This window comes from Strongylocentrotus purpuratus, unplaced genomic scaffold (assembly GCF_000002235.5).
Source record: "Strongylocentrotus purpuratus isolate Spur 01 unplaced genomic scaffold, Spur_5.0 spur5_scaffold_20, whole genome shotgun sequence".
Taxonomy (NCBI): Eukaryota; Metazoa; Echinodermata; class Echinoidea; order Camarodonta; family Strongylocentrotidae; genus Strongylocentrotus; species Strongylocentrotus purpuratus.
This window is the reverse complement of record NW_022145606.1, coordinates 48,126,131-48,137,286: the sequence shown is the minus strand read 5'-3', so window position 1 is coordinate 48,137,286 and position 11,156 is coordinate 48,126,131. Positions and strand designations below refer to the sequence as shown.

At 37.4% G+C, this 11,156-nt stretch overlaps 1 protein-coding gene across 2 annotated transcripts; it reads left to right on the top strand.

The window, feature by feature from the left end:
- The first annotated feature begins 3,782 nt into the window (after positions 1-3,782).
- On the top strand, positions 3,783-10,555 carry LOC764462 (retinol dehydrogenase 12). 2 transcript variants are annotated; one of them, XM_030993528.1, is made up of 9 exons: positions 3,783-3,867; positions 4,701-4,786; positions 5,393-5,478; positions 5,815-5,886; positions 6,220-6,361; positions 7,452-7,675; positions 8,612-8,768; positions 9,778-9,904; positions 10,280-10,555. In XM_030993528.1, exons 2-9 carry the CDS (start codon positions 4,702-4,704, stop codon positions 10,374-10,376), a joined length of 990 nt encoding a protein of 329 aa, XP_030849388.1. In that variant the 5' UTR covers positions 3,783-3,867; position 4,701; the 3' UTR covers positions 10,377-10,555. The 2 variants fall into 2 exon arrangements, with proteins under 2 accessions (XP_030849388.1, XP_030849389.1); XM_030993529.1 differs by lacking the exon at positions 3,783-3,867 and having other exon boundaries at positions 4,684-4,786.
- The last annotated feature ends 601 nt before the right edge of the window (positions 10,556-11,156 follow it).

Sequence of the window (11,156 nt, the reverse complement as noted above, 5' to 3'; positions counted from 1 at the left end):
ATGGCCTATGACCTGTGTGTTTTTTTCTCCACAAGTGAATGAAAATATTCCTCGTTGGCAAATATGGACTTCGTACTGTATTCGTTTTTAGCTTATTGTTTTATATGTCAAGTGACAATCGGTTTTCATGTACAATGCTCGTACGAAATAAATGTAACTAATGTATTTTCAAAAAGTTATAAGAGCGAATAAGATGTAGTCTTCGAAAATAAATGGAGCGCGCATTGCGTGATTTATACAGACAAAATTAATGTACATTGCAGTAATATAATTCACATTTTAAAAAGGGGCAATGGATGTTACTGTCAAAATAGTACACCAGCTCACATTATTTGGATACATTCTCATTTACCTGTACGTCATGAAATAACTGCAACGACAAGAACACCAACAACAGAAAATTGACAGTTCACGGTTAGCACCTCATCACTGCAATGCATGACCCCGAATATCCACAGATCTTCAAAACATGAAGAGGTCCCACTTTGTACATTTTGAAATAATCACTCCTACAGCGATGGAGTTGCTATATAAATAGGCTTTGTTCCCCCTTTTCAAAGAACACTTCCACCTGTGTACCATGGAGTGCACTGAATGTGCATGAATGAATTATGTTACATAACTTTCATGAGTGCGTATCCAGTATTTCGTCTCCGTGTATTTCAAAATTTGTTCTGCAATGACCTTTATCTGCCCATGCTCAGACTGCAACCGTCTCACATCCTCTCCCCCCCCCCTCTCTCTCTCTCTCTGTCACTGTCACTCTCAGCCTCTTTCTATTTCTTAATCTAATTTCTCTCTGTCTTTCTCTTTCTCTCCCCACGCTCATCCCCCTCTCTCTCTCTCTCTCTCTACGTCTCTGTACTATTGTGCCTAAGTATACACCGAACAAATTCTATGTCTGTATGCGGGTTCTTTCAGGCACATTATTATGTACTATATTACCCTGCCTTAAAGTGCGGGTTCTTAGAAAATCACAAATATGGCAAATAGCGTATTACTAGAAACTGGTAAGCTAACAGATGGCCATCATGCAAGTTTTAGGTCAACTACATATCGGGTGATTTATAAAAATACAAATAAAACAACCTCCATATAGCATCTAGGATATGCGAGAGATTCGCCGGAAAATAACGATGTTTTAATGCCGTCTCAATATGAACCAACCCTGCCCAAGCAGACGACATTCCATAAAGAATGAACATAATTGCAATGCTTTTATTTCTCAAATTATAATGAGTCTGGTGTATATATATGTGATGGAATTTTACACCATTCAAAAAGGAATATGACCCCCATTCTGATAACTAAATTCTTTTGTTTGTAAAAACACAGGATAGGGGTTAATAAACAATCAAAGAAACCACACTTTCAAATTAAAAAACCTCCGGAATGATAGCATGGACGTCATTTGTTCCCTCTTGAAACCCCGAACGTGCCGCGCGGTGTATGCAGCTGAAAATACAATGGCCTCTTATTTTGTTTACAAGTGACAGATTCCTTTTTTTTTAATCATTGCACTTTACATCAAAATAATACCATGCACGGGGTTTAGAATGAGGCAATAGATTAAACATTTCGCCTGAGGGTAAGAGAAATAACTGAAGAAAAGATAAAAACAGGCACTAAAATTGTGTGAGATGTCATGGGACAATAGGGACTTTTAGATTCGCTCGAAGACATTGTGGATTGCTACGGTTGACGTCCTCTTAATGCACTGCCTTGAATGGACGTCACAGCATTAGTCCACGCAAATCTAAAAGTCCCTATTGTCTGCTTGTGCACATCATGTTCAACATGTGACGTCATATCTCAGCAGCGACCGGAAATCTTTTCAGGTGCTATGTCGGGGATGTATCTAAGCGTTTTGTAATTGTTAATAATCATTACTTCGAATATTTCCAAGCATTGGCTTTTGATATCCTTGGCCAATCAAAGTGTCACCTTTGCAATAATGACATTAATGTTAGTTTTTTAAATCAACGAACCTTCTCTTTAAGAACTTATACCCTCATTGGTAAACATCGGTCTTGTGTTATTAAAGTGCACTCTTCTTTATTTAAATGTTAATTGTTTTCAAAATAAATAAGAATTGATTAAAAAATAAAAATAAAAAGTGACTAGTAGGACCCTATTTTTCATCCCCTTCAACTTGAATACACATTCTCGGCAGTTTCCATCTGTACTGCGTGATAAGTCGCTAAATTAAACGAGGGAGACCTCCTTGGTTACACCGGACGTTGTGAAATTACTATCAAATTGTGTACAAAACTCGCACACAGCGAAACTCCATCACTTGCCTTTCAGTCTAGGAGAGCGTTAGGTGAGGGAAATATATGATGATAAATTTTTCTTAGGGATTGGTAGTCCAAAATCTGGCCGGTGCTTCATATAATATTCCCTTCATTTGATTCGATCCGCCGAAGGTGGCGTTATAAACAAACTCATAATAAAGAAAAAGTATATACGCTCACCAGCCTAGCCTAATTTAATGATTAGCGTCCTGATTTAATGAGAACGTCATCTTCGGCTGGCAGCAGGTAAGTAGGGGAAGGTCGCATATTGCGTTGGTGTGGTGGAGATCAAAATTAAATAGGCCAGATTCTGGACTTATCGATTTTTTTTTTTCTGAAGTCGATGGAGGGTGTGTAAGTTACGTATTAGACCTGTCGGTCGCAAAACTGAAGTCCACTCTTGCATGGTGATTGGAAACACCAGTTATCGAGTAAACACACTATTCGTGTCAAATTCTCCATGACAACCCATCTTCTTCTTCTTCTGATTAAGTCTGCCTCCTTCAGTTGATTGAAGATTCTTGCAAACTATGTGCGTGTGTGTGTTCACCGCAATTTGCGTCCATTTCAGTGCTATTGACATTATAATACATTTTATTTACCAATGTTTACAAGCTTATGTATAGGATGGAGGAAGACTAGCCACTGTCACCGACCGTCTGCAGTCAATTGCGGAAGGCTCACACAGATGGCGCTGCAACAATTTCTGAGGGCAGGGAATTCCAATTCCTTACTTTTCAATTGCCCCCGGTTTCATTAAATCTAACTCAACCCAAACGAAATTGTCCTGTCGGCAAATTCGAAGGTTATTGGCAGTCGACAAAAAAAATGCAGAAAAAAAGGTCGCCAAGCCTTTCTTCGTGAAATCAACTTTAGTGAGATTTCGAAACCCTATATTCATGGTATTCCACAAAAGAAATCATGACGGTGATTACGTAATGCACCATTGTAATTTGTGCACATATCGTAATGGACAATGCTGTGTTCTCCTTGATTGTTTTGCAAACTTTAAACTTCAATTTGGCAACTCTTTTTTCTTGCAATTATATTCACTGAGACGAGTAAAGGCTTGTTCGGACATGGCGCAAAAAAGTCACTTCCCCCCTCGTTTTGTGTGTACGTGTAAATGAATGACAAATGCACGCAACAAAAGTCCTGCGCGTATTCACTGAGCTCTGTGTTATTAGATATATACATAATAGTGCATTACACTTTACATTCATCATTTTAAAAAAATGCCGAAGTTTCGCAGCATGTCTGATTAGAAACTAAAAGATACTTAATCGCTTAGAGAGCAGGCGCCCTCTAAAAATAAATTACAAGAGAAAGGGAGAGAGATAGAGAGAGACAGAGATAGAGAGAGACAGACAGAGAGAGAGACAATGAGAGAGAGAGAAAGAGAGAAAAATAAGATGGCCCGATCAAAGTTCATATTGAACAAACGAACAATATCTACAATCACCATGCAATTCGTTGATTTTATTAGTGTGATTACTTCTCAACTTGAGCTTGGTTGAACAAACACAGGTACGTTGAAGCCCAAACTGCACAAGGCGTACGCTACAGTCCAAAGGTAGGTATATTAAATTACCCTTTCGTTTTTCATACACCTCAACGGTCTAATGTAAAGTGTATATTTAAAACGGTTTAGGCCAATTATTTTTTACAATATGACTGTAATTCGATCGCACTCTTATTTGAGGTGTAGTGAAAACACTTAGTTGATATGTTTGTGGGAGTGTGTATGGGGCAGATGTCTTGTCTGCGTTAGCTGAGTGTGCGTTGAGTATTTACCGTTACTTGTGCACTCTCCAGCTTACTTTGAATTAATCTATTAAAGATAGTTTTGAGAAGCATACATGCCTGTACTCTTAAGTCAGACTAACATTATAATAAACCCCTCTTAAAAAGTTTGGAGACTCAAGTATGATCAATTATATCTCTTTTGTCATGTGATAATTATCGCTTTGCTTAGTATCATTAAACAATACGTTTAACCCTCTTTAAAATGACGCCACATGTGTTATGACTTTGCAGCCATGGAATTAGCAACACATCAGAATAAGGGGCAGGGTCATAAGTGAAAAGTTGCAAAAGGCACTGGTAAGCACTGGTATCGCAATATGGAATTCACTACGCAAATGGGGTATCATTTTAAGGAGGAAAACATACACTCTCCAATGATACTAAACATATAGCGTCGATCAGTGTGCTCTCTATATTCTCGTCCTACCTTATATACCCCTGGGTGTCAACCCATACTGTGGATAAAATGATTTATCTCTTGATTGGTAGACGTGTTTTTTAAAAACCTCTTTTGTTTGTATTGCTTTTAAAGATTCCCCGTGAAAATCATTTTAGGATACTGGTAATAGCTATCAGTCCATGTGTCCCCTTTCCCCTCAGAATGGGGGCAAGCTTTGGTACACCACCCCAGCTTCCTGATATTGAACTGAAAGGGAAGACGATTATAGTCACAGGTGCAAATACTGGTAAGTTAAAGGCATAACTTAAAATCACATTTTCGCATTACAGGTTGATGTTAAAACGTGTATACCATAGAACGGATAAAAACCAAAAACGCTGAGAGTATACAAGACAGAGTAGTAAAATAAATAAGACGTGTATCGGGAGAAAAATGGTTATACGCCTACCGGTATATGAAGCTTGTAATACTTACTTACTTAAGTCGGGTCAACTGCCCAAGATGTGATGGCCTTCCACACATTCCTGTCCAGCATGGCTGCTTTTACCTCTGACAGTTCAAGTCCCGTATCCTTCTTGAGTAGGTCTGTATAGGTAAGAAAGTAATGTTTAATGAAATGGTACAGTATAAAACTCCAAAGTAATTTAACGGATGCAGAAGTTTGTAATGATACAATCATAAAAGAACTATATATATTCCACATAGTCTACGTAAATTAGGATTTGTTTTCTTCCATCAAATGATATAAATCATTATTGTTGTACACTTAAGGACGGTATAAGCGGATTCTTCTTATGTTCACGCTATAGCAAAAACCGTGCTGTGATATATCTAAAACCCCCTAATTTTTTTCTGCTTCTTTCAATAATGAAATCATACTTCTCACCTATAGGAATTGGGTATGAGACAGCGAAGACTCTTGCCCAACTCGGGTCAAAGGTCATTCTAGCATGCCGTTCAGAAGAAAAAGCGAATCAGGTATAATTTTGAAATAATTACTTTGATAACTTTTGTTTAGAGACTTGTATTTTTTTACACTAATAGTGTGTGATTACTTAAAATCATTAATCATAATTTGTTTTTAATTACTGAATAAATGAATTGTTTCAGTCTGCACACATTGGTGAAACATATGAGTATATATAGCTTATAGTCCTATATAAAGTATACACTATTACAAAGAACATAACTATAGAAAGTATACACCATTACAAAGAACATAACTTCCCTTTGGGATCTGTTTTTATGTTATATGTGGATGTTAAAGTAATCATAAAAATGTCTTTCTTTTTAAAAATGTCATTTCTTTGGCAGGCTATACAACGAATGAAAGAGGAACACATCCAAGAAAGGTCCTCGGAGAAAGATGCCAAGATTATTATCAAGGTGAGAAATACTTTCTCTTATACCCCTCTGGTGGTATGGTTATTGTATTGACGATATATTTCGTAAACGATATTCAACAAAAGTGATTGTGTCACGAACAAAGTTCTAAAATATTTGTTTAAAACAAAATTGCACAAGTCGTAGAGAAATGATGAAGGAGGGCATACAATGAAACATTTATAGTTACAACATATTCATGCCATGATCTAGGCAAAACCAAAGAGTATCTCTTTGGCAAAACAACCGACAATTATAATATATTGCCTGAAATTGGAAACAAGTGAGAGCACTCGCAATAATGATAAAACTTATTTCCCAATTTTACTTATACAGGCTGATGAACTTGATGTAGAGTTCATGCCCCTTGACCTCGGGTCATTGGCAAGTACTGTGACCTTTGCTAAGGAGTACAAGGCCAAGGGATATTCTCTCCACGTGCTCCTATGCAACGCTGGAATGGCCTGGGGGCCGGATGGTATGTATCAAGATGTATTATTTCGTCTAGGGTTTAAATCCCAGCCCGACACAATCGTTGTTGTTGTTGTTGTTGGGTTTAGTTTGTTGGCGCTATCTATCGATTTCGATGATTTCCGCCAGGCTAATTGGTGTGAGAGGGCGTCTTGCTCTCTGTTCTGCAGCTCTACTTACGTTTCTGTGATTATGATACTTGCCCGGCCCGGCCTGTGTGAGATAAAGACTTGTCTTGACCTTTGTTATTGGCGTAGTGCAAGGCTATGGAGGATCTTTTGGCAAGACATTTGTCACTCTCCATTCAGGTATAAATGGGTACCTGGCTAGTGCTGGTGTGAAATTTCAGGGCCCTCATGAATAACAGGTTAGTGTGGTGATGAGGTTTCCCGGGCATGCCTTGGTAAACAAAATTATTATCATTTTTATTATCATCATTATTACAATTATTATGACTATTATCATAAGAATGAAATATGTTAGCCAATCAGAAGTACAAATGGTCCACAAACAAAGACCCGTTTTCAAAACCCGTTATTTTAATTGAGTCACAAGGCTTTCATTGCGATTTACCATTGACTTTCCTCAATATCAATGCGCGGCACAGCATAATTACGAGAGTAACCATCGATTACCGGACAAAGAAAGGGAGAGTCAAACATGGAGGGGCTTTCAGGTAGAGCCAAAGAGAGCAAGAGAGAGAGAGAGAGAGAGAGAGAGCTGTAGTTTGTTTATGTGTTGTGGGTGTGTACGATGGAGAAAGGAAGAGACAGAAAGGAATATTTCCTTTTGTTTAAATTATTTATTTTGTATAGTCAAGCAATCTTCATCATGTCATTGCTTACCGTATTGGTGTTGAAGGTAGGTCTTTGTATAATGCCCTCCATTATATTCATTCTTCCATAATCGCAGTGGAAAAAATTGTATCAATGCCACTTATTTGCGACAAACTATAGGTTTGAAACGATGATACTTAAATCAATCTAATAAATACAACCAAATTAAATCAAATCATATATGTTTATGAAAAAAGTAATGTTTATCATTATAATCATCCTCACTTCTAGATAAGTATTTTGTTTTGGTCATTAATATAGAACCAACCGCTGACGGATTCGAGATTCACTTCCAGGTCAACTATCTGTCACACTTCCTGTTGATCCTGTATTTACTTCCGGTGTTGAAGGCGACAGGTAACGATACACGGATCGTTTTAATATCGTCGTTGATGCATCGGTTCTCAAAATGGGACCCTCATGATATACAGTGCTTCAACGAGAAAGATAAGATGACTGTTTATGGAACGACAAAATTATACCAGGTGAGTGTCACGCATATATAAATTGGCGCTCATTGGGAATTCGACACCATTCGGGTGTTAGCCTATAATAACATGTGTTGTCGATCACCAGGATCGAAACAAATTCAGTTTTATATGTCCAACAGGCCTTATGTAATGCTCGTTATTTTCCACTAATGGTCCCATGTGGAAAGATCATGTATTACATTTTCCTCCCCCGAAGACTCTCTGAGAAAGTATTTTATTATTATGAGACTACAGATATTCTGTGTGCAAGATTTCCACCAAGTCTGGTGTCAGTTTACTATGACCTAATGCACATGGAAAGTGATGACCTTCTCCCTTTAAGTGTCATGACCTTAAGAAAATTGTATTCAATAAGTTCAATAAAATAATTCCGGGTTTTACTTCAAGGTCAAGTACAAGGTCAACGAGAACTTACTACTAACTATAAACTAAATCTCCTATTAGGGTACATAGTAATATTAAACTTGTGATTTGCTGGTTAGGCGTCTTGTGTCATATTCGCCTGTGTTCTAAATCTCCCCCGCCAGGTGTATGTATATCTATAACTTAACGATACGAGTACCTAACTCCTTAGACATGTGCATGCAAAATCGAAAGCGAGAGGGAAGTCTTGAGAGTCTTGAACATAATTTATTTAGAGCCCTATCAAATTTCGTCAAATAAACGTGAATTTTTTTAAAGACGAGTTGATGTATGATCATGGATGCAAATATATGTATATATTAGTAAATAGATTACAAAGATTGTCAAGAAATTAATTTTCAATACCCGGCAAATTGTATTACCTAAAGAATATCTTTATGACTTAATTGCCATTGTCGTGCGATTATCTTCATCACCATGAAGCGGCACTTAACTGGAAGAAGTCTCTTAAAATATTGCCTTTGGTTTAGTTTTCTGACCTTTTTTCAATTGTTTTTTCCTCCATAGATTATGCAGATGTTTTCTTTAGCGAGAAGATTGAAGGGGTCAAAGGTCAGCGTGTTTTCTGTTCATCCTGGGGTCGTTGCTACAGAAATCAACTCCAGGGAAGACCAGCCAGTCACACGAAGTACCAAGATCTTCCTGTGGGCGACCAAGTCATTAAGTATGCCACTCTTTAGATGAAGTTGAGTTCTGGTCATGCGATTGCATTGTGAAAGAAACGGTGTGGAATCGACCAGAAAAGATTAATCATCTAGCATATAAGAATTTGTGTGTATTGCAAGGTTCTGGAATCATCAAAATGATAAGAAATTGGCCAAGTCTTGATAAAGTTAAAAACACTGTACACGAAAAGATGTATATGGGACTACACGAACACGTGGCGTAAAAAACCTACCCCCCGAGTTTTACGATGTACATGACATATTTAGAATATGAAGGCATTTGAAGAGCCATGCTTTTCAGAGAACATGTCTTATCTGATGTTCTTCCACACTTGCATAATACGAATGATAACGCTCACAAATTATGTTTTACCTCTTCTCAGAACTCAACCTTCTCTTTAAACAAAATTACCATTTATACTAATGGCAAAAACGTGGGTTCTTGATCATTCGATCTGGTGTTATGATGTGCACAAGCGCCCCTGTCAGCCAGCCACAAGAAAAAACAAGATTTTCCTGACGGCAACTAAGTAATTCAGTATGCCACTCTTTATAGGGCCATTCAAATTTGGTAAATTACTATTTGCACTACTGGAAAAATCCATACTGGAAAGAAAAAGAAAACAAACATCGTCGATCTTTGATGATAAGCCAGTTCATAGTTGCAGTCTGAGCATGAGCAGATAAAGGTCATTGCAGACAAAATTGTGAAGTACATGGAGACAAAATATAAATACTGGATACGTGCTCATGAAACGGATGCATATTTAATAGTGGTAAATCGATCTTATTTTGGAACAAAATGTGATATCATTTAATATGAACATGTTAATTTAATGGCCGAGGATCTAAATTACGAGGGGTTTAATGCTTGTTTGGAGAGGGAAAATTAAATCGGTTTGGAGTCGATGATTTTTTTCCGTTATTCAGCAAATTATAGTGCTTACGTATCAAATAAAAGTGTTTGGTTATTTTGCAGACATTTTTCTGTTACTTTATACACTATAGGAATGATGAGAAATCCTTTCGACGGAGCGTTGACGGGACTTCACGCCGCGGCTAACCCGGTGTACGATGGGAAGACAGCGCTGTATTTTGAGAGTTCGAAGCCACAGACTCTCACCGCTCTGCCAAGGTAAACCTTATATTATATTAATTATGATTTTGGAATTTGGGGACCACGACAACCTCCTACTTAAAAAAGAATATATTGACATCCATCAGCTTAACAACAGCCAAGTAATGTAATATTCTAAAATATGCTTAACTATATGCTAAAACATAATGCCTAACAGTTAATTTTCCCTAAAACATGTTTAATCAATGTGTCTTTCTCGTGTTCATCCTGATCATACATTCATAAAACATTTTGAACTCACCGACATCTTTTCGTAGTTCAAAAACATTAGCGTTACAACACCAAAACGCGGAATGTGCTATGTCCCATAAAAGTTTAAGGTTTAGCCCTTAAAACCTCGTCTTTTTATCCTTCTTTTCATTTTCCTTTTAGAGACGAGGCGAAACAGGAGATCCTATGGAATTACACCTTAGACTGTCTCAAGGATTACGTCACAGAAGAAATGCTTCATGAACTAAACGTAGTCTGAAATTTGACAAGAATGCGTTTCGTATAATTATTTACATTAAATTATATCATCCACACAAATTATATTGGAAAAATTAGTTTTTTTTTTTTAAAGACGTCATAATGACATCGTCACTGCATGAATGCGACAAAATTATCTTGGAAAAAATAGTCTTTTAAAGATGTCATGATGACGTCGTAATTACGACGCGTCTTCCGTACGACGTGTTTACCACTTTACGACCAATTTACGACAGTCTTCTATCACGATATATGTTAAAATTGTATTAATATGTTATGTATGCCTGGCTTTCTAAAGGTAAACGGGTAAGAAATACGAAAGAAATACAGGATAACATTTTTATGTATAATAGGGAGCGCACGGAACCTAAGCCGGACAGGATGAATTTCATGTTTCCATTCCATCACATTAGTCATCTGCACAAATAAATTAAGATTACATAAATATATTTTGAAAGGGCGTACGATATACTATGTTCATATGCTTTATATAATAAGAGAGAGAAAGAGAGAGAGAGAGAGAGAGAGGGAGAGAGAAAGAGAGGGAGAGAGAAAGAGAGGGAGAGAGAAAGAGAGGGAGAGAGAAAGAGAGGGAGAGAGAAAGGGAGAGAGAGAGAGAGATAGGGATAAATAAATGATATGAGGGAGATGGAAACGGTCACGGTCGCTGATACAACTATAGCTCCTTGGTGTTCTCAACGCTGCACTTTGCATATCGACTTCGTCTAGGGTCACAGATCACCTTCGGGCTGCGGCAAAAAATGATCTCATACCTTAGTCA